The 27,980-nt window shown below is 37.4% G+C and overlaps 3 protein-coding genes across 6 annotated transcripts; 2 read left to right on the top strand and 1 right to left on the bottom strand.

The window, feature by feature from the left end:
• The first annotated feature begins 17 nt into the window (after positions 1-17).
• LOC144519455 (neural cell adhesion molecule 1-like) lies at positions 18-4,411 on the top strand. 3 transcript variants are annotated; one of them, XM_078252592.1, is made up of 9 exons: positions 18-247; positions 1,306-1,347; positions 1,679-1,813; positions 1,936-2,070; positions 2,788-3,027; positions 3,135-3,188; positions 3,326-3,477; positions 3,588-3,646; positions 3,863-4,411. In XM_078252592.1, exons 2-9 carry the CDS (start codon positions 1,320-1,322, stop codon positions 3,945-3,947), a joined length of 888 nt encoding a protein of 295 aa, XP_078108718.1. In that variant the 5' UTR covers positions 18-247; positions 1,306-1,319; the 3' UTR covers positions 3,948-4,411. The 3 variants fall into 3 exon arrangements, with proteins under 3 accessions (XP_078108718.1, XP_078108719.1, XP_078108717.1); XM_078252593.1 differs by having other exon boundaries at positions 1,679-1,837; positions 3,593-3,646; positions 3,863-4,053; XM_078252591.1 differs by having other exon boundaries at positions 19-247; positions 1,679-1,837.
• Positions 4,412-5,083: 672 nt separating this feature from the next.
• On the top strand, positions 5,084-23,433 carry cd4-1 (CD4-1 molecule). The gene is made up of 11 exons (XM_078252582.1): positions 5,084-5,175; positions 15,553-15,676; positions 18,704-18,768; positions 18,857-19,006; positions 19,119-19,265; positions 19,738-19,965; positions 20,066-20,434; positions 21,403-21,666; positions 21,815-21,915; positions 22,090-22,133; positions 22,323-23,433. Exons 3-11 carry the CDS (start codon positions 18,714-18,716, stop codon positions 22,351-22,353), a joined length of 1,389 nt encoding a protein of 462 aa, XP_078108708.1. The 5' UTR covers positions 5,084-5,175; positions 15,553-15,676; positions 18,704-18,713; the 3' UTR covers positions 22,354-23,433.
• On the bottom strand, positions 23,348-27,903 carry LOC144519452 (perlucin-like protein). 2 transcript variants are annotated; one of them, XM_078252585.1, is made up of 5 exons: positions 27,622-27,903; positions 25,956-26,150; positions 25,765-25,802; positions 25,434-25,555; positions 23,348-23,629 (listed from the first exon to the last, which is right to left on the bottom strand). In XM_078252585.1, the coding sequence occupies exons 1-5, from the start codon at positions 27,644-27,646 to the stop codon at positions 23,470-23,472; spliced, it is 540 nt and encodes a 179-aa protein (XP_078108711.1). In that variant the 5' UTR covers positions 27,647-27,903; the 3' UTR covers positions 23,348-23,469. The 2 variants fall into 2 exon arrangements, with proteins under 2 accessions (XP_078108711.1, XP_078108710.1); XM_078252584.1 differs by having other exon boundaries at positions 25,651-25,802; positions 27,622-27,899.
• Positions 27,904-27,980: the final 77 nt, after the last annotated feature.

Here is a 27,980-nt window from a genome sequence, read left to right as displayed (position 1 = left end):
AATATAGGTAATGTCTGTTTTTCACTGCATACAGAATCCCAGGCCTAGTTTGCGAGAAAGTGCAGGCATGAAGAGCAAACCCACTAACAGCAGGGCTTTGCACCGGCCTACAACTTGAGTGCACGTTTCTTTTCAGACGTCTTCCGCATTCTACAGGTTTGCATCCTTGTGCTCTTGTTTTTGATGAAGTGAAGCACAAAGAGGATAAGGAAAGATTTTGACCTAAAATAACTTTTTCAAAATTAAGGTAAGATTTCAAACTAGATCATAAAATCAAGTTTGATATTGTAAATGCAATTATTGGATTTAATGTGACCATTCTGAATGTTCCGTTTTGTCTTTTTCGTAATGTAGTCCAAACTTAACATAATGGCGGATGAACCAATTTAATAATACATATATACATTGAACACTTAAAAGTTTGCTATTGTCAGTCCTCATTTCTCTGTAATTAATCTGTTTTAGAAACTTAAAGAAGGACCCTGGATTAAATGTGATGAAGAAAAACTTGCGTAACCAAGTCTCCAAGCCTTTAGTGGATATATCAAGCTCAATCTAATTTTAAGGATGAAAGATTCTTTGATATTTATTTGTAACTCTTGTTCAGTCAATGGGGTGAAATGTATTGATAATGTCAAATTAGACTTTTTTTTTGAAAAGTTTTCTAAAGTATTAATTTAGATTGTAATTGTTCTGGCTATCCCAAAACTCAAATACAAAGATATGATTTGTGGCTTTAAAATGAGAAATTGTTTAAATAATTATTATAGCTTGCTGAATTAAATTCTTAAAACATTCGAAAACATGAAACGTATCAAAGAACACAGTGATTTTATGAGATTTTTTGTTTCATATAGTTGCCATATTAGTAAGAAAAGTGTACAACGAAAGTATTACTTTTTAAACAAACTTCTTATTTCTGATGTACTATCAGATACATATCTACAACAAAGGAACTTCACATTCATTATTGAGCATGTTAATTAAATGCAAAAGAGCCAAAACATATGCTGGAATTTTCCCAGTGACATTTGTTTCAGTTTTTATGCAAGTCTACGAAGCAAGTTTTAAATGTTTAATACCAGAGATAAAAAGAGGCAGGAAGTAGAGAGCTAGCTCGTGGTTAGAGATCACACAGGTTTTTTGTAAAATCTTCATCTCAAACAGAAGCTGTGTGGTATTTCTAACCTGGAAATATTTGCTTTCACACTGTGAACAACTGCATTCAATTTGTTTTTCTTTCTTTCTCTTTCTTTCTACTTTTGTCTTGACTGAAATGTACATTTGTGTAATTTTACCCCTTAGATCCAACATTCAAAATGAAGACAATCGTGTGGTTTGGGTTTGGTGAGTGAAAATACTTCTACTAGGCTACATAAAGTCGTTGCAATGAGTAGCCAGTAACATAGATGCAAATATGTCCCTTTATGTTTACAATACTCTTAATCTACCTTTTAAAAAGGCTGCAGATGTATTTTATTGCCTAAATTCAACCTGATAAATTGCTCTTTAACTTCAAATGAACTATATGTGTCTCCAAGACAATGTAACAAGAATATATTGCAGTAACATCAGTTTGTCCTTGTCTTAATGCACAGAAACAGAGTTTGTGGTGTTCTCCTGTAAATATATCATACTAAGTGAAGTGTGCTTCATGAATGTGATCCTCTCTCTTCAGTGCTGGGTGCACTCTCTGCTGCAGGCGACGTGATCCTCACACAACCAGGGCAGAGTGTCACCTTCAAGTGTGGGGTCGAGAAATACACTCAAAGCCTGGTGTGGAATCATGGAAATGACCACATTATTAGTGAAAGTAGGTCGGGCTTCCGTCGCAGAGGTACAAACAGACTTTTAGTTTTGTAAAGTTGACATTACCTACAGCACAACATATTGTTCTTAACACTTTTGCGAATGAACGTGTATTTTCTGCTTTAGGTGGTAAATATATTGGAAGGTCAACGTTAAAGGTTACCAGTCTGGAGATCTCTGGAGTGAGGGAAGAAGATGTCGGAAAGTTCATTTGCACGGCAGATGGGAGAAGTTATGAACACACACTTCTTGTGGTCTCAGGTGAGCAGAAGACCCTAGAAAAAATGTATTTGTAAATAATTCCTAGCATAATAGAGAGTGAGTAGGGTTTACCTCATTGTTACAACTAGGACTTTTGAATCCTAAAAGAAAATTAAATAATGGTTCTGACTCTTCAAACAGTTTACTTATAATAGTTTTGGCAAATGTACTAAACTATTAAAGTAACTTTTGAAGAATTGACTTCAGAATAAAAATGTTAGGCCTTTAATAAACACACACAAACAAACACACACACACACACACACACACACACACACACACACACACACACACACACACTTATACATCTTACAAAGGTATTCCAGCAATTTACTATTACATTTTTATAAACTCAGAAATACAAGTATTATTATTAGTAGTAGTATAGTACAAAGCTCCCTAGTCTACAACTATTTCACAAGTTGAGCAGCAGTTCTTATAAATAAACTGACCTTCATGTGTAAAATCGATGACGTGCCCCTTTACTTTCCTGATGTAATATCCCTCAAATTTAGATGTTCTAGTCTGTAAAGCTGTGACCATAAGCAACAAGAGATACAATAAGGGATACATTTTCATTTAGCTCTTCTTATTATGTCATAAGGGTGTGTCACATTCCTAATGATCTGGATAGTCCTTTGTTCGGCATGGCCTCCCCTTTCTCGTTGTGATTCTCACTGTATACTCGTTCCCGTCTGTTGTCCCTCTCTGCGTCAGTCTCGGCCAGCCCTTCTAGTGAGCTCCAGCTGGGCAGTGAGGCTACGCTCCAGTGTCAGGTAAAAGGTCTGAACCCCCCAGACTCTCCAGTGCAGTGGAAGAGGCCAGATGGAAGTCCACACTCAGGGTCACAGACTGTTCAACTCAAATCTGTAGCCCGCTCTGATGCAGGGAACTGGAAGTGTACGTTCTCCCATGAAGGGGCGACATACAGTGAGAGCCTAGAAATCAAAGTTCAAGGTAGGACACTGGCTTTTACCAGAGTCTTTGCATATGGTTTTAACCACAACAAAAGCTACCTGTGTGGCCACTGGCAAAAGCAAGATGTGCTGTGTTTTTGCTTTTAGAACCTGTTCCTGAAACAGCTGCACCATCCCCTTCACCAAGCTCAAAGAAAATCAGTAAGTCAACCTGCCCCGACTTTGCACACTGCTTGTGTTTGTTTGGGTAAATCCTCTATGAGTACATATTAACGAAAGTGATTCTTCACTGGATGTGTCATTGATTCCTCCCTTTCTGCCATGGTCTGTTTTCATAGCTCAACCAGGTGTTAATCAATCTCCATCCACTGATGCTGTGCTGCTGGGGCTCAAATGGTGGATGTTGGTTGCACTTGGAGTAGGCTGCGTGGTCGTGGTTCTCCTGATGGTCTTCGTCATTGTGTTGTGCAAGAGGTTCAAAAGAAGGAAGGTAAGTCAAGACAACCAGCAACAAATATATATTGTGTGTATATATATATATATATATATATATATATATATATATATATATATATATATTGTTATTTCTTCCTGCCGCAGAGAAGATTTCTAAATAAGAAGAATGGCCGACAGCCCAAGACGTACTGCCAATGTGACCGGTAAATGTTCTTAACTTGCTTCTATCTCGTAAAAAAACTAAACTTTATCCCCTCTCCAGTAATCTCTGGTCACTTTTCAAATGCTTTCTAATAGACCCTATTCACTTTATATTAATGACAGTTTGACCTTCATTTTCACTGCGCCTTTTACCAAGTGCTTCATTATTGTGTTGTAATTAGTGTGAAAACTTCTCCTCTTTCCTCTTTTTATCGCAGCCCAGCAGCTGCAGCAAAACCACAGCAAGGACGCAGGAAAAAGAAGCCATCAGCCCTCCCTTTGCAACCCCTGCTAATAGCGTGAGATGAAAGACTGATCTAAAAAAGGAAAGAGACAGAAAAAAAGAAGAGAGAGCGATAGGAAGCGAAAGAGGAATCGATCAAGATAAAGAGAGAGCGAGTTAAAGAGAACCCCAGTGTGAAAATGGAATCAATGTAAATGGGCTTTTGAATGCTTGAGATGAAATTTTCACCAAATCTAACCAGTGTACTGAATGCAAATAGGCTCCTCCACTGCAAGAGAAAACAGCGACAGTCTGTACTTTTTTTGACATGTATGCAGCATATTAACATATCCTTGAATACTGCATTGTCAACTTCTAGTGTGCTTTCCATTGTAAATTTCATCCAGCTGATTTTGATGTTTTCTTTCTTGTGTTTCTGTGTATTTGACAGATGTCTATTATTTCTGTAGGCTGTACATGAAAAGACGATAGTACTGTATTGAATTTTTGTCTTTTTTTTCCAATAAACTATAAGGATACCCAACTGCAAAATTTGCTACATTATTTCTATCCTCATTTTACAGACAGAGGAGGCTTCTATCAGTGAGATAAAATCACAAAAAGCTGAATATGTATTATTTTTCTTTATAGAGGGCTAATTACTGATGGGATATACATTTAATAGCTATTTCAAGAAACTATGCCAACCCTAAACCTAAAAGGGGTTTTAAATAACAAGGATTATAACTTTAATCTTGTTCAAAATAATATCAAACACTATCTTTACTCTCTAATACTTTAAACTCTGTCTACATTTGTTTAGAAGCTCTGAATTCCCCACAACTGGTGCAGTTGTTGACATGCAGGTGTTGACACCAGTGCAGCGCTTCATGTAATGAAACACACAGTGAACACCTGTTTCAAAAAGTAACACAAGACAAACATACATACTGTACATACATACATACATACATACACCCATACATATATGTATGTATTTAAGAGTAAAAACATTTGATGTCTTATATGAGTTAAGGAATTCTGGTATTTTGTAACATAAAACTACTTGCAAAACTTCTACATTATGCACGTGTGTGTGACTATGTAATCCTAATCTTTGTAATCCATTTAGTACATAACAGAAAGGATGGGATCATAGTGGTGTCTGACTTCCTGTGTGTGTGTGTGTGTGTGTGTGTGTGTGTGCGTGTGTGTGTGCATGTGTGTGAGAGTGAAAGAGCCACATGCAATGCGTACAGTCTACCAAATGTCACAGCTGAACTCACCGCTGCACTGAGAACATCACATGTAAGTACTTCTAAAAATATTATATATAAACTCAGTAGTATATAAAAAGCTGATTTAAGGGATTTTCTTACAGAGGGAAGATGCGTAAATCAGGATAGCAACATGTCTGTCTACGAGGACACATTGTTTCTACAAATACTGACAAACGCTGCCTGCTCATAGACAGAAGCAAAGGGGCACTGAGGGGCAGAGTTATAGCACTTAAACCTGCTCCAAAACCCGCTCTCATCCCAGGACACATTTTTAAAATTCTTTGTTTTTAGTTCCACATACTCATTGTTTTGTCTTGGCCTTACTGTGGTTTCATTTGTCTTGTTCGTACTTTGCCTCAAACTGACACAAACAAGCCAGATTATCTCCAATGTTCTGGGTCAATGCCTTGTGATATTTAGCTCAAAGAAACACAGATGAGTTGGATCAAGTAAAATATGCTGAATGATTTGCTTGTTTCATCACAAGCCTTAAGTAACTTAAATGTATCAGCCTTGATGCACGGATTTCACCCTCTATGGGAGATTTACTATCTTCTTGGTGTTGTGCTGTTCCTGATGACAACCCTGAGGAGGTTTTTAAAATCATAAATGCCTAAAATAATTCTCTGTTCAAAACAGAGAAAGTTGTGCAATAAACTTGTACAATAACTTGTGCAATAACGTTGGTGACATTTAACTGATTTTGCAATTGATGGGTTGTCATATGCAAGTGGAACACAAACAAATTATTTTAGAAAGAAATCTCTGGAAAAATAAACCGTTTTAAACCCTGGAGATTGTGAATGTTTAACCTATATCTTGTTCCTGTTAACTGTTGGTGTCAGCTGTCGCTAAGGGGTGCAACTTTGGGGCCTTACAACTGGACAACATGAAAGATTAGTGTGGCAGCGTTGAAACACCAATTTTTAAAAAAACATTTAAACTAATTGTTTGTGTTTACATAAGCTGTTAACTGACATACCAAGTCTTTCTATTGGGAATAATTACACTGGATTTACATTATAATTTATTTGTTGCAAATAATGTATTCTTCTGATGAGCCCAGAGTAATCATTGACATTTTAAAAACGTTCACAAAATGGCTTTTTGTTTCTGACTTGAAAGCCTTAAAAGAGAAACAGTAACGATAACTTGTTTTGTTCATGTATTTTGGGGCACTTTAAGTGTCTGTAAAATATGTTTTATGGGTCAAATGATTGAGATCTACATTATGCAAGAACTGAACCCCTTTTCAGGTTCATGGTATTGCTCATTATGAGTTAAGTATATCAGAAGTGGGCTGACTGAACAAAAAGCTTTCAATGTGCTTTTAATAATGCCTTAAGAAATGCGGTGTATACTGTAACATAACGTAAACGTACACATGTACTTGTCGCAGTCCACATATGTAGCATACAGCGTATATAAACGTAATGTAACTAAAAAATTATGTGAACAGGATGCACAAGAATCAAATTGTAAATGGTGGGAGCTTAATGCAGGAGTTTTCATCAATTGTAACATAAAAACAATAGTTCTGCTTTTATCCAATCTAACACTGAAGACTAACTTAAATCAATCAGTCTGTTTGGTTGACACATTCTGTAACATATTGCCAAATGCTGTCATGTCTGGTTTGTCAAGTAATCTGAAAACAACTTTACACTCTGATAACTGATACTGTAATTCAGTCCCAACGGTATTTTGGAACCTGAAAAGCCTAAAGATTTGGTGCAGGTATCTCTGAACAAAAGTCTGTTTGTTATCAACATATGACTCACATGATTTGTTTCTTACTTTTGTACCATAAACACAGGACATGTTAAATATTAACCTAAACATTATTTAGGACATAACAAAATGGCTGATCCTACATAGTATATATTATACTTCTACTGTATACATTGATACAGGGATACACCTGCTTGTGTAATGTAGCCAGAAGCCATAAGACTTGTTAACAGGCGCGGTATACCTTGCACAATTGCACATTTTGACATAATGTCTCTTTGTGGTGTTGGTCAGCTACGGATTGGCCATACACCCTGTGTATTTAAACTTTTTTTTCCTTACATTGCATTTTTTTGTATTTTGGGCTGGTTTTTATGTGTATGAATGAATGGTTTGTGTGTCTTTGGGTTTGTTAACCCGCTTGCCACTTGCTCTTTGAGGGACGAATGAAGTATTTTGAATTGAACTAAACTGAATATAGTAAAAGCAAATACTCACTTACTTACACTTTTTACCCAGGTGCATCAATGCTAATTGTTTTACAGCATTATTATTCACAAGAGAGATCACCTATCCTTTTCCATGATAGTGCACGCTGTATTCACCACCACTAAAACTAGTCTGAACACCCATCAGTTTAGAAGATGTCACCTAGGAAATCATTATATAAAATTGTGCTGTCAATACGGATGACATCTTTGTGACTATTTTGTGATTATTTTGTTTTGTGTGCACTTTTAAATTTTGTTTCAAAGAAGCTTGTTCAAGGTTTCTTGCAAACTGTCGGTATAGTCCAAGTAGAAGGACAGTGATACATTTGTGTTGTGTTGGCTCGTTGTTTCGGACACATTTGATTTGAAAGTTGACGCTGTGCTTTAATTTAAGAGTGTTCACATTAACTGTATACGGAAAAGTAATATCTCCAACACATAGGCCCACATTTTTAGTCGACCCAACATGTGTTTTTGTATTAATTACATTTACAAAACAACAACAACCTACCTATATAACAAACTATATAGAGTTTTCATATTCAGTATTTGGTTGCAGGGTTTGTAGTCAGCAGGCCATCGGTATTATACCTGGTGGTGCTGACAGATTTGTACTGCCCTGTAATTGTTTTGGGGGGGTTTACCATTAGCTTGGTCTTCTGTAAACAGAGGTGCAGCTGTATTGACTCTAGGTAACTGGAGTGACTTTATTAACCTGTATTTGGCCAGAGAAAACAATTAGTTTAAGAGCATTGTTTTGCTGCATTGTCCTAAAAATCAGGGGACTATATGCAATAACATATTCAAACCCAGATGGGGCTTGAAGTCAGTGCTTTAATCTCATTGTTTTATTTCAAACCCAGTGTGCTGGAGTACAGAGACAAAATAATGGGCTACATCATATTTAGTAAAAGAAAAAAAGTAATGTATTCCTTTCTCTCTCTTAGAGCGGCGAGAAGCATGTCAACATTCATATTTAGTGTCTCGATGTGCACTTTTTGTTTCTTCTGTAGGCGATTACTAAGAAGTGTTTCCCTTACTTAGTCATGAAAATTTAACATCTATGGTGCACTGGGGGTATTTTCATATGAGACAACAGGATTCCCTTTTCATGGATATTACTCAGTTTTCAGTCTCATTGTCTGTCTTACACAAATGAACACACACACACACACACACACACACACACACACACACACAAAGTGAAACTGAAATTTCTGAACCCATGTGTGTCCCTCCCTCTTGTATTTCCATTTGTGTTATCATTCCATCAGGAGCATGTATCCAGTACATGAGAAAACCGTGACATACAGTGTATAAAGTGTGTTTATTGTGAACACACTAACATTAGTAGAACAAAGCCATGTAAACACCTGGTTCAAGTGTGTGTCATTTTCGTGTTCAATGCCAAACAGCATTTGTTGGCTGCTAAAAAGAGGTGCAGCAATCAGCACATTGATATGTGAGTTTGACATGGGCTCCAACTGCAGGAACAAAGTGCACACTTGATTTTTAAATAATCCACAATCCTTACATTTTAAATAATCACCTGATAGGTGATTTCCCGTTCTGTGAACTCCCCTAATGTTTAGCTTCAGTTCCACACAAGTTTCAGTTGTCAGTGCAGATTCGGATGAGTGAAGTCAGCGTTTAAGTAACTGTGCTACATTGTGTTCAATCTTTGACCAGTCTCCGATTGAAACTATGCATTTTCTAGTCTGTTGTTTCATTTGTAAAAGATTGACAGTTGAGTGATGCTCCTTCATTGTTGCTAATGTGTATAAGCTTTGCAACTTTAATGTTGAACTGCTAAACAAGGCCAGGAATAAAGTGCGTTGAACCAGGAAATGAAACTCTTATAAAGTAGATGTGTACACCTGTGTATGTTGGACGCTGAGCATTAAGTGGTTAGATGAAATACACTCCAACTGTCTGTGTTTATAATATTGTTGCTGTGTGTGTATGTGAATAATAATTTGTGTTTTTCACATTTATGCGCCCCGGACTGTGCTTGTAACATAAGACACATTTCAGAGAAATCTGATTACAAATCATCTAATTCCTAATTTAGGTTGAAGCTACTGGATTGATGTAGCATGACAGTTTTTATGAAGCAGTTGTAGAATTTATTACATTTGCAAACAAATGTATTAGCTGCTGTTAGACAGCTAAGCTTCCCAGAGTGTAGCATAACAGGAGAGCAGTTGTCTATCTCGTCGTCTACCTCTGTAAATGTTCTACGTTTTTACTTTAAGTGAGTGTATTTCATTTAGGGAGTATTTTTGCCTTTATTTGATTGTTGACAGTGTAGAGATGGACAGAATACGTGGTGTGATATGCAACCAGTGGTGGAATAAGTATTCAGATCCTTTACTTAAGTAAAAGTACTAATACCATACTGTGAAAACACTCCTCTACAAGTAAAAGTCCTGCATTTAAGTATTATTAGCAAAATGTACTTAAAGTACTTAAAGTAAAAGTTCTCATTGTGCAGTAAACTGTTCCCTGTCAGTGTTTTAGTATTCTAGCTGATGTTTCTGGATTAATATTACTGCTGCATTAATGTGAATGGTGCATTTTACTGCTGTAGATGTTTAAGGTTGTGCTAATTCTAACTACTTTATTTACTGCTGGGTAGTTTAATTTACAGCAATGCATCATAATCTATAAAATCATCATATTTTTGTAGCGTCGCTGTGTCCTGTCAACCACGTATCTCTAAAAAGTCAACTTTTCATTAGAAAAACAGCCCTGTTTTTAGCTCTGTGACAATTTCCAGCTAAACCAAGAAAGTGTTAAAAGAGTTAATTTAGCTTAAGAAGTAGAAGAATTTTCTCAACACATAAAGAAGCACTTCGTTCTTCAGTTCATCACAAACATTAAAGAGTATCATATTTGCCTCTGAGATGTAGTGGAGTAGAAGAAGAAAGTAGCATAAAAAGGAAATAAGTACCTCAAAATTTCCGTAGTAAATGTACTTACATTCCACCGCTGCAACAAATGTCCACGGCTTGAATTGAACTGAGGACGATGCGTTTGTGTTGGGCGACTCAACCGTTAACCCAGAGATCTTCAATGGGGGGTCCGGGACCCCTAGGGGGTCCTCAGAGTCACTGCAGGGAGGGCCACCAAATTATTGTACATTTTTTAAAGTTTTTTTCAAAAAAATTAAAATGTCTAAACATAATTCCAACATATTATTAGCAAATATAAATCCCCACTGATGATAGGCTTGCTGGCCTATAGGTAAGGTAGTCATTAAGATAGCCATCCAAAGATACAGTTAATCATGAGGATTCACTGTGCCACATGTATGTGTAACATTAAAAGATGATTTATAATATCATGCCAACAATTATTATTTTAATAGCTTAGTATATGCACAATAAAGCTATGTATAAAGGCTTGAGGCCGTCCTACACTTATTGTAGGCCCATTTTAATATGCAACATCATTTTATACAACATATGTAGTAGGGGGTCCCTGCTCTGTCTCTCTTTCAGTTAATGGGGTCCTTGGCTTAAAAAACGTTGAAGACCCCTGCGTTAACCTGTTGGAGCGTTATGATGCATTATAATGTCAAAACGTTTGCATTTGGGTTTATTTTACAGTTCTGTTGCTAAATGTTTCTTTAATATCATACTCAACAAACAGTATAATGTTGTACTTAATCTAGTAAACCTGAATTTACTGTGGTGCATCAGAAAAGAAACGTTCATAAATGTTATGACATTGGAAATTGGGGGTTTGCAGGGCATGCAGTTTAAGATTTAGATTTATTGTCTAGAGGGATATCTCTTTTCACAGCCAGTACACAGAAACAAACAGATACATTTATTGAGTGATATTGTATTGCTGACAACAGGGTTTACATTTTAATCTGTGCTTCGTATCAGACTCCATTAAGCAACCCTCGCTTCCACCACTCCACTTAAGTTCACCTCTTAATAGAGAGAACGAATACTGACAGTAATGTGGATAATTGAAATGATCAAATTGATTATTCACAGGAATGTAGTCACAGAAACCACAGAAACAGTTATTGTTGCATGCATTTATGTAGGCTCTGTGGGAGGGTACAGCAGATTTTCCATGGTATAATCAACGTCATCATTAAACTTCAGCAAATCAGCATTATGTTAATAACACCTTTACAGTAACAGTATGCTTTATCATGAACCTTGTGCGTCTCTTATGAGCCATGATGCATTTTTCCGATTGACGAATATAATTCTGCTTGGTTTGAATTTCTTAGGTGTATCACACAAACATGACTTGAGGGGGTGGCAGTAGCTCAGTCAGTAGGGAGTTGGGTTGGGAACCAAAGGCTTATTGGTTCAAGTCCCCATATGGCCCAAAGTATGGTGGTGGACTGGTAGCTGGATAAGTGCCAGTTCACCTCCTGGGCACTGCCCTTGAGCAAGGCACCAAACCCCCCAACTGCTCAGGGCAGCTCCCACACTCTGACATTTCTCCATTAGTGTATGTATAGGTACTGAGCATGTGTGTGTAATTCAGGCCTGCATGTAATAACAACAGAGTGAAAACATTGTAATTTCCACTTGTGGGATTAATCAATTATTATTACAACATGCTTGCTAAGCTCACTGTAACAAAAGATATCAATTTTTCCATTCTGATGAAATGATTATGCAGCAGCCTACAAATAATACAGTAACACCCAAAAATAACAATCAATGTGATGTGATGTAGATGAAGTGGTGAGTGGGAGAGACATGTATTGTTTCACAACTGAAGTTTCAAAGAAGTTTGAATGAAGTTCCCCCTCATGATGAAACAGACAAACTGTTTTCAGTTGTTGAGCAGAATGTCACTTGTTTCTGATTCTCAACCTCTTTTCCACTGACATTTTGTTTATTTCTGAAACATTCAGAAACGTCACATACAGTATAATCTCGGTACCTTCCCGTCTACGCAGGGCTTCAGATATCCTCCAGTGTTTTAGCTACCTGCCTCAGTTAAATCACACACCATTCGTCTAACTTGAAACGGTTATAAAACACACAAAAACAGAGGTCGCATGGTGAGGGAAATCCTCTGTAGGAGTAAATGGAGGATGAGGAAGCAAAGAGATATATATATATATATATATATATATGAAATAAGTGAATCACCCTTCATTCTTGCTTGTGGCCCACACTTTTAGTCTTTTTCTCTTTCAGTAACGATGTGGTCCACACTCCCCCGTTAGGTGTGTGACTAATGAGGGATTCCTCACTTTCAGGTGTTTTCCATCAAAATCACAGCTAGAAAACAGATATGTATCTACTGAGAGAGTGTCAAATTTGAACCTATTCTTTGCGACACATTAATGTCTAGATGTTCTGTAAGAGAAGACTCATTTAATTTATGCCAGGCCCTAGAAGTAAATGTTTCTTAATGGCAGCCATAACTTGAAGGTATTCGTTCTAAGGAGCAAACAAAAGGCTTGTTTCATTTTGAGTTCAGAGGGAACAGAAGCAGGTGTGAGCCCTTCATGAAGGCAGTACAGAGGCAGGCACACAAACCTCAGAGAGACACATGAGACGTATGCGAGATGTTTGTTTTGTCCTTGTTGTGGTGAGTGTTTCTAAACCACCTCAGCAGTGTGTTTCTGCAGCTTCAGTCCCTTAATTCTCTGTTAATCCCTGTAGCTCTCATTAGTAAGCTTGGCCTCAGACAGATCACTTCATTATCATATGAGGATGAATTTCTATTTAGTTACAAGGCCTAAAAACTGATCTTTCAATGTGGTACAAGCAAACATTGTATTCAAGTGAATCTTTTACACCTTCAAGCTATCTGTGGTTCTGTATATCTTTTGTGGTTTTAGGTATTAATTAACAGATTTGTAAGTGGTTATCAAGTTTAGCTGAAAAGAAACAAAGAATAAGAAACTCGTGACAACTGTGGCGGCCATTCCAATTTCATTTACATTCCTTTACCTTTTCAAAAACCTTGCAATTGGTTTGAAATGTATACATGTTAATTAGAGGATATTTTCCTCTCAGTATGTAACACCTGTAATGATTCCACATCAGCACAGTTATGAAGCAGCATTGTTAACAGTAACAATCTTTGCAGTTGTGTGCATTATTTCAGTAAGTACCACAATAAGCTGTCAGAGACTAACTCAACAACAGACCGAGGTCCACAGATGTTACATTACTGTTGAATTGAGTGCAGACGAGACTACAGCAGGTTAGGAGTAGAGATAAGCACAAGCAGATGTTTGGCTCCCGCACAGGTGTACATTTACCAAAAAATTATTACAATAACTACTTGTCATGCGGAGTGTAACCTGAACTTTACACTGGATGACTGACAATTGATTTTCTTCACATCACTAAAATAGTCAATGTAATGTGAAATGAAAAACAGACTGAACAAGACCGTAGGCCTGTATACTTCAAACTGAACCACGTAACAAATATAGTTTTGTTACCAAAATATAGATACAAAGAAATAATCATTTCTCCTCAATGGGTTCACGGTGCACCAGTCCACCAGAAACAGCACCACATGATGGAAATGAGTGCAGGGCTATATTTAATTAGTATTTATTGAGGGACAAATGTTGGTTTTCACAGAGATGAAACCTGCGCTTTACATTTACAGGTTTGTTTGTTAAATGCCTGCGCAGGCTGCTCTCATTTGCTTTGTTAATTCTGACCATCTTGTAAATTATCATTGAATACTAATTCATCATGAATCAGAACAGAAAACAAGAATTAGATTAGATGAAAGCATTTAGGGGAAACTGTTTAGCTCTTCCACCTGCATGGACCGTTTGGCGGGATCTTGTTCAAACTTGTGCGGATGAGAATTTGTTTGAATTTAAATTCCAGTCAAATTCTTTCTACTACCAAATATTCAAACTATCAGCTGAATTATAAGAAACTGTGTCTAAAATGATGCACATAAAGTTTGGTGCTGCCAAAATACCGTGTCTTGGATTTGAACTAGAAATGTCAAGTTATCAAACAGTGATCAAAAAATTAATTATATAACTATAATAATATAGTATTGTATATATATATATATATATATATATATATATATATATATATATATATATATATAATCTTTTATGTTTCTTTGGTTAATATTCAGTATTTTTACATACGCAAGAGCAGTTACACCATTTTTACCTGAAACATCATTTTCGAGTCTTTACAATTGTCAGACAAGAGATGAGTTGCCCTGCAGATTTTACACAACTTTTACATCCATTTATCTTGTTGTGAACTTTAAAACTATAAAGTATACTGATGTGCGTAGCTCCCACTGTTCATACAACAGTATTTTCCTGCTTTCTAGAAGATATCTAAAGACTTTATCATTGTTAACGTGAGTAAAGACCATTTTTATGAAAAGTAAGTAAGTATAAATGAGCACAGGGTCTGGTGTTAGAGTTGTAACAAGGTGATCTTATAAAGAAGAAGATAAAATGCACTGACGGTTGTATTTTTGTGATTGGAGGTCTCCTTGTACAGTATATTTATTTCACCATATGTATATTAAACTCACATTTCTCTGTACAGACCCAGTGAGACAATCGCCCCAAAAACTTTTCATTTTTCCTCACAGGACTTTATCTGTTTCTTTTTAAAGAACTGTTTCATTTTTACTTTTCATTTATCAGCTGCTGTTGTGAAGATTGGTCAAGCAGTTTATGGCTTGAATTCTGACAAACTAATTATGTATCTAAATCAGTACAGTTATATGATCAAGGGAAAATCAACCGGCAATTATAATAAATTAGGCCGTAAGCTGCCCATGTGCTAGTTAGAACATGCTAAAGATAGATAATAAGTCTACGCAGACCCTTCACAAATGTTCTGTTATCAGGCAGGCAGCAACTCAAATAACAATGTTATCCAATTAAGATTAGTTGTTTGTTTATCTGTTGGAAAAAGTAAAAAAGGAACAAAGAAGACCAGGAACAGATTAGAATGCACTGATTAAATATGGCACCATCACACTCTCCAAATGATTTTTATATTATTATGCAGGATATGCATTTTTTGTCTTAAACAACACATTAAGCGATTAGTTCAAACTGTTTTAATTTAGTTAAAAAAACAACAACATAGGGATGAGACGTCTTCCTCTGTAACAACCAATCAAAGGTCATTGTTCTGATTTTGAGTTTGATCGACGACTGTGTGCTTTGTTTCCAGACCAATCATTGAGGAGGGAGGTGCAACGCCACTTAAGAAGAGAGTTTGTTTGATAAATATTCAACATTTCCACCCGACTCCGGATCACTGAACACAGAGGGACGCCTAGCACTCAACAACAGATGTGAGTATATTGTAATTTAAATTTAGTTTTAGCTAAATATGCATATACTTTAAAATATAAAAACATTTAGTGCTGTTTACACAAATATCAGTGTCAAATGTTTTATCTTACCTGATGCTAATTTTGAATTATAAACATGTTACATCTGCAGGCCCAGCAGGGCCGACAGGTCAAGCTTATATATTCATCTAATTACAGCTACAAAGACAAGATGTATGTATTAATTAAAAACACACATACCGATCCTTTAACTTAAACCTTAAGAAATATTACATATAATATTAAACATGAAAATCATCAACAAAAAACCATCATAAATATAGATTATTAGATAAAATTGTCACTGCACCTCAATTGATTTAGAATTTTCTTTGGTTGTTTTTGTTGTATTTCGTCTTTCTTGCCTAATGCTTTGTTGGAATTCATGAAGCACTGGGCGGTATCATGAACTACCGCTATGTACACAATCTACAGATTATATAGAAAAATGTAATTCATAAGGGCATTTTATATCAGTCAATTTAATTGATATGGACCTTTAAACACAATGTCACAATCTGAGCTTACTGTAAATATATTGAAATACCATTCATTTGTGTACCACAGATTTTTCAGTCCAACAATTTTGTTTTCCTTAAACTGCATACATTATTTCTCTGTGTAATTCATTAAGAAGTAAAAATTTGAAAAAGGCTCAGCCCAAAACAAAAATATAAATAGTGACAATTAGACACACGTCATCCAATAAATTATACTGTAATCCGGCCTGTCCTTTTCCTTTTTCTGCTCGCTCTCCTCCCCCCTTGACCCTCCCCCTCCATCTCTGCTTGTTGTTGACTACAGATATGATCGTCTTGGTTTCTGGGTTGCAGCTCCACAGGTGCTGTGACTTTGTACGTCACTCTGTCTCTACGTTCTCCCCTTTTACTTATTTTCTTACAAACTCTGATCTCAGTTATAATAAAGAATGCAACATTATTTATCTTCTATCTATCTTCATATGTTTACAGATCTTGATTTGTTTATAGATACATTGGAAACATACATAAACCATTTGCTTTGAGACACATCACATCAGATTTTAATCTTTAGTGTTGTTAGTGAGGTAATTGGCTGACATAACATTTTTAAGCCATACGCAGAATTCTATCAATGTGTTGGGATTAGTGTCACCTTAAGACATTTGAAATATTCATCCTAATACTTTTATGTAGAGCAAGATGAGGAATGATATGCAGCAAAGGTCCCTGGCCGGATGCAAACCAGAGACCAGGGTGCTCAAACTTTGATGTTTTTATACCACAAAAACATTTGTCAAAACCTATTACAAGCCTTTAAGGATATGCACTGTTGCAAAGCATTGTTGTAATATGTTAAGAGGGAACAAATACTCCAATGGAAGATAATTAGCACAATACATTGTCTAAGTATCTTGTAAATGTATCTCATGTTGGACTCAAGCCTATTATTTTCTTATTCTTATTATGTATTGTTTTGAAATTTTTGGCCAGTACAAATCCGAAGCCAGCGCTGCTCATGTCTCCTCACCTACAGTATTATTTATTTAGTCTTCAGGCAAAACACCTAATAAACATTAATAAGCAGTGTTCTGCATTTGTTTTTGATGTAAAATTCTATTTGATCTACATGTCAAAATAAAATCTTGACAAATAAATCTTCAATCTCAGTCTCTTGCGCTCACTTTTGGCCTTAAGCGTGACTCATCTTCATCATAGGAAATTGTCTGGCCTGTACATTCACAGTTTTATTTTGATTTCTTTGATTTCAATGGTTTAATTAAAAAATAGATTGGATATAAACACTAATATTTTATTTTAAAGGGTCAAATCAATATAAAAGCAACAATAAAAGTCTTTGAAAAGATGTTTTTGTGCACAATCACACACTGTACACACTAGAGATAACAACAAATTGCAGGGGGAGAAAGACAGAAAGATAAGGGGATGAGACAGGGAGAGAGAAGAGGGAAACATCTACCTTTAAACCACAGTCTAGGTGTGCTTCTGGTGGTGTGGTCTCTTTTTTTCTCTCTGTTTAAGCGTGGAGAGATCCGTCTTTCGTGGAACAGGGGAGGAAGAGAGGGGGTGTGAGAGGCAGAGGGGGAGGATTGGGATAAGAATCTGCACCTTAACTAAATCAAGGCCCACCACAACCCAGCGTATGCTCTATGTTTCTTCTATGTTTCTTCTCATCCAAAAAACCCACCACAGGCCGCCTACTCTCAGCTCTCTCAACTCTTTTTCTTTTATCTTCTCAAATCTCTTCAAATCTAAGACCACCACAAACCCCTCTTTGCTTCCTGCTAATGTCTCTTTGCAGCAAAAGTTGATATACATACAAAATATACAGTATGATGAAGTAAGGATGTTTCTACAACATTAATTTACTAAAATACTACTTTTCGAATATTTTATTGCAAATCTTTCAATAATTATGTTCGATACTCGGCCAACTCCTTTTCCCACCATACAGTACATGTATTTTTATCTAGTTTTTATCTCCAGTGCCCGACGACCCCAACTGTTTAAATTATTACTGAAAATTGAACTGCTGAAAATGTATTACAACTTGGATGACTAATAGGTTTTTAGATATTAAATGAGACAGTTATAGTTGTTGGGACTGAGTCAAAAAAGAATTTCAAGTGCAAAACAGGTTCAAAGATAAGGGACAGCTTGGGTGTTGTTATAGGGCATAGCTTGAACTTAAAAAAGCTCACTGACTGCATTTTATCACCTCAGAAATATAGGAAAAGTCTGACCATATCTAGCAGGTAACTGCAAAAAAATTAATTCATGCTTTGGTCGTGGCCATTGCAGTGCTTATTTAACTGGATCAATTTAAACATTCAATCACTAGTTTTATTACATTTTTTTTGTAATGTTATGTTCATGTAAAGGACTTTTGGCTGCAATGTATGTGAAAGCTGCTATACAAATCAAATGTATTATTATTATCATACATAATGTATATGTTACCTGTAATTTTCTAATTCACTTTTTTCAGTGTGACTGAAATGAAGAACTTAATTCAATCCGTCCTTCTCCTCGCTGTGCTAAAGTCAACAACAGGTAAGATGCACTGATTGCAGATGATTAATTCATAAGGGACTGTCTGGTTTTGTGAACGTATACAGTAACATCCTTCTCACTCTCTTAGGGGCACAAGAGTTCATATATTATGCTCAGGTGGGAGAGATGGTTACCCTTAAGCCTCCAGGAGTTTATTCACAAAAATATGTGTACTGGTACTTTGATGACTTTTACCTTGCCTGGCGCAATACCATGGGAAACACGTGGACCAGTCAAGGTGAACAGTGCATTGAGCTATTCACAGATATAATAACATCTTTGTACCATCAACAGTTGAAACAAATAAAGGTACTTTTGACAATAACAACCATTTCATTCTGGCCTTGCAGAACCACGCTGGAAAGACAGGTTGTCCTTGTTGTCTGACTATTCACTTATTATCAAAAACCTCCAACAAGAAGACTTCACGACAACATTTAAATTTAAACTATATGGTGACTCTTCCGAATATACATATAAACTACTCAAACTCACTGGTAAGAGTAAGAATAAGGTGTCATGAGTCCATGACACATTCACCCTGATACATTTTAATTTAAAAGAACTATTATACTTTTTTTAACAATACTACTGTAGTTTTCAACATAATCTATGGGCTATTTTGGTAAAATCTGGTGTATGCTTTTATAACATGTATTGTTTTTAATGTTTTCATGTTGCATTGCTGTGGGTTTAACTTGTCAAGCTTTACAACCTTTTGGCTTTTCAAAACCCAATGGACAAACTCATAAAACATAGTAGTCAAGCTAAACAAGGCTGTTTCCTTTCTTTACACTTACTTCTTTATGTTTTTGCAGGTTTTTACCTAACTGCTGCTGTATTTCTATTTGTTAAACTGTGTTTACTTGATGGAAATGTACAGCCAAATAGAAGCCAAAATACTGAATGATCTACAACATTAAGAAAAAAAATCAAACCTTTAATAATTTTCATCATTTCCATTCCTAGTGAACTCACCCTCTCCTCTGCTGCCTGGGGACTCCCTGTCTCTGTCCTGCAATGCAGAAACTCAGGGTCCCAATAAGTCAAAGATACACTGGCTGAATCCCCAAGGAGTTAAAATGAGATCTGAACAACTCCATGTGAGAGCCACAAGCCAAGATAATGGCGAATGGACTTGTGTTGTGACAAATGCTAGCCAACAGAATGTAGCCAAAGTTTCCGTTACGGTTATGGGTGAGTTACTGTGTACAAGCATGTATGCATTAGTTTTACAGTAGTGTACCCTCATCCTGAAGATAACGTTACCATTATTTCTCTTTTCCTCCTAATGTAGACCTCTCCCCAGCTCCTTTAAGTCCTCAGTATACGTCTAAATCCCGGCCTCTCACCATCCCATGTTCCCTTCCTCCTTACATCTCCTGGGATCAAATCAAAGCTAAGGGCATCCAGGAGGTTCACTGGCAATTCATCCCTGAACCAGGCTCGAGTCCACAGAGGCTGTTCTCCCTCTCTCTGGAAGATCCACTGACCTGGCAGCCAGAACAAACCAGAGGACTGCGTCCTGTACAAGACCCTAAAAAAATGAATCTGTCTTTGACTAGAAATCGAGGAAGCGAAGAAGACAGAGGAGATTATGTATGCGCCCTGAAGTTTAAAAATGATGTGTCTCTGAACAGGACTGTACACGTGAAGGTGCTGCAAAGTAAGTCAAAACAAATTGCATTGTGCGCGCTCAGCTCTGTGTTGCAGTCACAGCCGTCATATGAAATTTTGTTTGCTTGTTCTTTTGTTATCGTGGTGTCCCAATTTATTTTCTTGAATTCCCTTTTCTTTTCTCCTTCCTAATTGTCATTCATAACAAGTTTGAGATTGTCATTTCTTTGCCTTCTCTCTGCCTCTGCTCTGTTTTACCGTGCAAGTGTTTTTATCTGCCTGCTGCAGAGTTTATTTGGAAGTGTCCCTGGTGTGACATGTGTCTAATTAAGTGGCTAATACACTTGTAATAAAACAAGCTTTCCCTCCACCAGAAGAGTGTGATAGCACAAGGAATTTTAATTGGACTCTGTGTTTTAAGGATGTATGGTGTAAAACTAAGATTTCTCAGTTGTTTTTTTTAGCTATTAGTTAACAAGCAAGTTAAGGCCCAAAGATATTAAATGTATTACAATAGAAGTCTTAAGAAACGAGCAAGTATTCACATTTGAGTGGCTGAAGCCAGAGAAAGAATTAAAAAATTATTTGGACAATAAATTGACAATTGTCAAAATAGTTGCAAATTGGTTTTTCTCTCCATCAACTGGTCGAATGGTTGACTTATTGTTTCAGCTCTAACTTTTTCTAAGGCGACTCACGATATATTATTACTGACTATGCTGGGTTTTCTTTTCTTTTTATTGAATTTAAATGTGTTGTTAATGCTATGTGCAGTGTGGTTTTGATATGCTGCCATGTATTGCTTTGTTTCTGTTTTTATTTGGAAAAAAAAAAGAATTTCCCCTAAATTTGGCAAGTTTTCCTGGCACACTGCAGCAACAGAAGCTCAGTTGGATTCAGATAATAAAATGTAGAAGAAAGGAGAGCACAAGATTTTCCCAGGCTATTAAAGTTTCTTATGCATTTCATATTTTTCTCTGTCTTTCTTTCTGCTCTTCTTCCATTCTCTCTCTCCAGTCACCTCCTCCCCAGGAACAGAGTTAATTTCTGGCCAACAGCTCAACCTGACTTGCTGTCTCGGCCATCCGCTGCCCTCTGACCTGCGACTCAAATGGTTCCCACCTGAACAATCATCCCTGTCGTCTTCGTCTCTGGGATCTGACGGTCACCCTACCCATCTCACCATCCCGGAAGTGGGGAAAGGAGATGGTGGAAAGTGGAGGTGTGAGCTGTGGCAGAACGACACATGGCTGACGTCAGCTGAGATAACTCTGAAGATTGGTGAGCGCAGGAAGTGAGAGGAGAGCAGGAAATATGACATGGGCATGACCCTGTGGCCACAATCTGTTTTACGGCAGAAACTTGGTTTAACATGATGTTTACTGTATACTTATACTGTTTGATGCCTGTCTGTTTCTGCTTTCCACAGAACCCAAACTGAGTGTGTGGATGCTGGTGGTCATATGCAGTGTCACAGTCATCGTAATCCTCCTCCTCGTCCTCGTTTTCATCCTCTACCAACACAGACAAGTACAGTTAAACCATTCCTATTCCTTTTTGTTCGATCACACAGGATTATGAGTGTGACATTAACTTATCTCTCTCTCTCTCTCTCTCTCTCTCTCTCTCTATATATATATATATATATATATATATATGTTTCTCTCTTTCTATGTTGTTCACTCTCTCTGTGGCTGACATTAGCGGAAGATGAGACACCTCAGGCGCCGACTCTGCCAATGCAAAACGTACGTATCAACCATTTCCTGGACTCATGAAATGACTCCAAACACACATCCAGCACTGAAATGTGAAAAACACTTTTAGCCATAAGGTGTTTTATGAAGATACAAACAATAAAATATACATCTTGCTTTTTGTAGGTCTGTGTCTCTTTCTATGGCTCAAAAAGAAACCTGTGACATTTTATGTTTCAGCCCCAAGCCCAAAGGATTCTACAGAACATAATATGTACCACAAAGACGTTTTCAAGAGGACATCGCAACCAATTCTATTTCTGTCCAGATAAGATGGATATTCCTATCATATCTGAAACTCAGCTAGATGTGTTAGATGAAGGTCTAAATGTTTTAAAGTGCTCATATTATGTTCATTTTCATGTTCATAATTGTATTTAGAGGTTATATCAGAATAGGTTTACATGGTTTAATTTTTAAAAAACACCATATTTTTGTTGTACTGCACATTGCTGCAGCTCCTCTTTTCACCCTGTGTGTTGAGCTCTCTGTTTTAGCTACAGAGTGAGACATCTCACTTCTTTGTTGGGAGTCGCACATGCGCAGTAGCTAGGTAAGTACTACTACCCAGTCAGAAGCAGAGTATGAGGGCGTGCCACGCTAGCAGCTAGGCGAGCATTATAACGTGTGTTATAAAGTGACAAATGTTCGTCACGGAAGTAAAGGCTGGACTACAATAGAGCTGTTTGGAGCAGTTTGTGAACAGTGTTTTCTGTTGGAGATGGTAAGTGCCTTTGGGGTGGACTTTGGACTTTTTCACTTTGTAAACCTATAACATGCACAAAAAAGATATATAACACAATAAAGGAAAGGGAAAAAGCCAAAAAGCATAATATGAGCACTTTAAACAAAGTTCAGTTCTGACTGTCTTATCACAAAAATGTATTTTATAGTTGTACATATCAGCCATTTTGGATTGTTTTGTAATGTAACATCTTTCACAGAATTGCTCTATGTTCAGTTTAATTATCATTTTAACATTATTGTTTGTGATAATTGCTGTTAATAATTGTTTGTGTTATACCCTTTTTCATCCACATTGTTTCTAGATTTGTCTTGATATGTAATGTATTTTGTATGATGCTCTAAAATACTGCACTGATAGGCTTGATTACTTGCTTTTATAAATACAGTATTTACAAATATATTATTTTTAAAATGAGCAAATGTTGATTCTAAATATGCAAATGAGGACACTTCATTAGTTAAATCAAAACTGGATCTTTTTATTTTTGTAGATGAAGACATTGGCCACTGAAGTTTTCCAATAAAGTATCAATATCTTTCTTAATTGCGTGGTGGTCCTGCAGTGGTGTGCTGGGGCTCACTAGAGCGGGATGGCATCCATCTGACAGATCCGGCGGTACAAGAAGGAACATGGGACAACGTACCAGAGTTGCATGTAGCTGTCCACCACCGCACAATGTTCTTCATTCATCCCACCGGATAATTTGTTGTCTGACTTAGATTTCAACACGTTCCAAAATCTACACAGTGGGCAGACAGAAGAAATCAGTGTGTGCTTGTTCGAAGTCAGACTACTGCTTCACCTGACTTTAAAAGTCAATCTCTTTAGGGGACATGTGCATTACATAGCAACGTATGCAGGGGTAATAAATAACTTAATGAGAGGGAATATTTGCTGGTTCCTGCCTATTGATGATCACCCTTAAATACAATTTAATTACCTGTAATTACTCACAACCACAACCAAATATCCATGGCATGTTTTCATAGAAAGTGAACTTATATACATATTATATTTATAAGCTAAGTAGTTTTCAATCAGGTATTATTTATAAAACAACTTTGTCCACACACATTTAACTTCATGTTCCCCAGAGGATGAATCCTACTGACTTGCGTGTCTACTATACTTTTCCTCTAGCACCACCATGAGATTTTGTTGTGATGACTTTGGTGATCACTTCACTTTTCATATAGCGCCATCATCAGGTCAAAATTAGTTATCCAATACTTTGGATTATTACTAAATACCTGCAAAACAAATGACATTCCCATCAGCCTCGGCTGTACTTAAACCTTGTGTTTTCCTCGGGTCAAATTTGACCGGTTTTCAAAGTTTTTTACATCAGAAATTTCTGTTTTACAGAAAAATTTCAACCAAAGTGCCCAAAAATAACATGGATGCATGCATGTACGTTGCAACCATGCAACCAACGTTTTTCATAGGTAAATTAATGATTATTTTCATTGCATGTTGGGTGTTTTATTCAATGTTATAGCATTATCATAGTTTAAATGGTTTCAAAACAGCATCCTGACTAAACGTTGACATAAACCAGTTTGTGATCCTCTCAGCATCCTCTGATCTGAGCTATTAGTCAATATAATTCATAGTTTCCGCTTTGTTTTAACTCCAAAATTAGGTATAATGTCATATAAATTAGGTTTATGGACTGAATTGAAAAAAGAAGGAATGAAAAAAGTGTTGAAATAAGTAACAAAAACTTTGTTTTTTTAAAGCGTTAAAAGCACAAAAAAGACAGAAGAAGACAACACAAGGGTTAATACTTAATACTTACTTGCAAAGGTTAGCATGCTAGCACACTAAACTGAGATTGTGAACATGTTAAACATTATACCAGCTAAACATTACCAAGTTAGCATTGTTGTTAGCATTTAGCTCAAAGCACCAAGTGGCCTAAGTGTGGGTTTTGTTGACGAGCAGCAGAGGTATTGATAGAGGCCAGTGACTGTTACAAATAAACACACATTGGCAAGAACAAGCTCAACAGACGTTTCTGCTTTACATTGCATCTGCTCAAAAAGGTCGACTTACACACTGAAAACATTCTTTAAGGTCTTGGCAAACTCAGTGAACCTTAATTGCATTCATCAATTTTGATCGTCAGGTCTGGCCGGCTTTCAGATGTTTTCAAAATAGTAACCTATTGTGAATATGCATTAAATAAATCTTCTGTAGGTGTGACATTCTTATAGGGTAATTCAATTTTTTTCAACTTGGACATTGTGTCTATTAGATTGATGTGAAATAAAATCTTTTAAATTGGTCCACTATTGAGTGAGATCGCAGTGACCGGCCGGCGCAAACCGAGCTGGAATGTAACCCAACCGGGCAATTGTGCATCCTCTATTTTTGTCCACTAAAAGTAATTGGTTTTGCCTCTGACAGGCTCAGATTGTTATTTAAAGTGTCTGACAACATTATTGATCTCACAAGGTGACTTCTTGTCCGAAGACAGCAGTGTGAAGAGTGGAACGTGAGTCGGGTAAAAGGTGTTTTAATTGTAGCCATTTCATACATACGGGGTTTTAAGTGTTGAGTTGTCCACCCATTTCCAGTCTCCTTCACTCTTAATGTCAGTCAGTCCAATCCAGTAGTATGTGTATGGGCTTCCGATCCTTTTGCCTTCTTGTTCCACAGCATCCTAAAAATGTAATGCATCCAAATTTATTGTGAACACTTTGTGAATTAACAAGTATATTTAGATGCAGATATACAATCAGAAACAGAAACACTTACATGCTGTTCTTTGGTGGTCAAGATGGCAAGATGGGCACCTATCTCTGTACACTTATCTGTACTATTAAAATAGCTGTCCCTGTCAGTGCTGAGGTGGAAGCATTGGTCCCCTACCTTAAGCCACCCGTTAGGACAGTGGGTGCAGTTGATAGCTGTGGGAGAGTGCATGTATCACATAAAAAAAGCCTGGTTAACTAAGGAAAACTTTACAGATGGTTTACAGAAAAAGCCAGAACATGTGTGAGATTGCAGAATAAACAACTGATGAATTATCTGCTGGATCCTGGAAGAAAAAAGTACAGTACCTGGAGCTGAGCAGTTGGATGCCAGGTTGGAGTATTGGTTACACAAAAGTCTGTACCGAGTCATCATCAAGTTTAGTCTCAGCTTTAGAGAAGACACCTCTGCCTCTGGACTGTCTGCAGCCTCAGTGGAGGCTTTAGAAACCAACAGGCCGATGAGAACATAGAGGACGGTGCAGCCTCTGATGCCCAGGGTGCCTGAAGAGACAGATAGCAGAATATAAACATGCAGATACAACATTACATGCACATCCACATACACTTGTGCACACTGTATTCAACAACATTGTCCTAGCTATGCTGAAGGACAAGCTCTCCCAGCTCTACATGCTCGACTTCCCCTGCAGGTAAATCACAGACTGCCTGTTTGACAGGAAGCAGCATGTGTAGCTGGGGAAACACGTCTCTGACTCTTGGACCATCAGCAACGGTTCTCCACAAGGCAGCACATTCAGTCATCAGTCCCTGAACCTCCTGAAGTTTGCGGACGACATTACCCTCTATAGTTGCAGTCAGAACAACTCGGAGCTAAATGCTGGAGATGGTTGTGGATTTCCGAAAGAACGCAGCCCCACCCACCCCCATCACCCTGGGTTGCTCTCGCTTTGCCAGACCCTCCTCCAAAGCACACTAGAGGAGGGTCTGGCTACTCCACATAGCATTTGGGGATGGGTGGAAAACGTGTTCTGGTTCATTGGCATTGCTTTAAACCAATAACAATCGTCTTGGGTGGTGCTAAGCACCGGGAAAAGCAGCAGTGCCACTGCAAAATAGCCTTGGAAGGAACTTGTTTAGCCCAAGGCAACGGATATCGGCCTAAATGAGTGAAATCCAGCGGACTACGGAGCAATCCCGGAAGTGGAACGTCAAGGATATAGACTACTCCCCAGTCAACATTGTGGAGTCTATGCACTGCAGCTGAATAAGTTCAACCTCTCAAAGACAATGATGGTGCAATTCTACACTGCCGTCATTGAGTCCATCCTCACCTGCTCCATCACCATCTGCTACACTACGGCCACCTGGACAAGGGTAGACCGCAGGTATCATTCGCTCTGCGGAGAAGGTGATTGGCTGCAATCTGTCGTCGCTCCAGGACCTGTACGCCTCTTGAACCCTGAGGCGGGCAGGAAAGATTGTGGCCGATCCCCTACACCCCGGACACAAACCATTTTAACCACTTCTCTCTGGCAGGAGGCTGCGTGCGGTCCACCAGGACCAAAACCTCAAGCCACAAGAGGTTTCTTACCTAATGCAGTGGGCCTCATCAACAAGGCCCAGGACCCCCACTGACATACTCTGACAGATACTTAACCCCCCACCCACAGTCACTACACCTTACATTAACACACATCCTGGACTATTATCTTTGACTATTTCACATATCATATATATTGTCAACTTTTGCTCATCCCCTAATCAATATTTTGCACACCCTGCACAAACCGTACCGCTCTCCTTCTATCCCTTTCTAAAACAGTAATATTTGTTATAGTGTCTTTATAATTTATTGTAGTATATCCTTTCTGTATTTATGTGCTTGACTGTAGCAGTACTTTGCTTTATTGTTTATTCCCTTAAGGTTTACTTAATGCACATAATACACCAAGGCAAATTCCTTGCTAGTAAAAACTTACTTGGTAATAAATAAATCTATGAGGACACTTACCTTTCTTTTTGATTAGGTTCATCATGTCTGTCAGATTGTTGAATATCACAAAATTATTCTTCTACTTCACTGGCTTCCTCGCTCTGCTCTCTGGATGTTTTATAGGAGCAGTTTTTGTGTAAACAACAAAAGGCAGAAAGTACAGATTGCACAAATGTACCAGACTGGCTAGAATGTTAATGAACATCGAGCATGTAAACTCAGATGGTGCAATATCTGGTAGCCCAACCATTGATGACCTGCCATATTGGATCAGATAGACAATAATTGTATGACTGAGCGCTGGCATGCAGGTTGGGCATTATTTACCGTTACATGAGAAAAGTCTCCTACTTTTTTAAACTTGGCAAATATGGAGG

This window comes from Sander vitreus, chromosome 6 (genome assembly GCF_031162955.1).
Source record: "Sander vitreus isolate 19-12246 chromosome 6, sanVit1, whole genome shotgun sequence".
Classification (NCBI taxonomy): Eukaryota; Metazoa; Chordata; class Actinopteri; order Perciformes; family Percidae; genus Sander; species Sander vitreus.
This window is presented reverse-complemented; position numbering and strand designations above follow the sequence as displayed.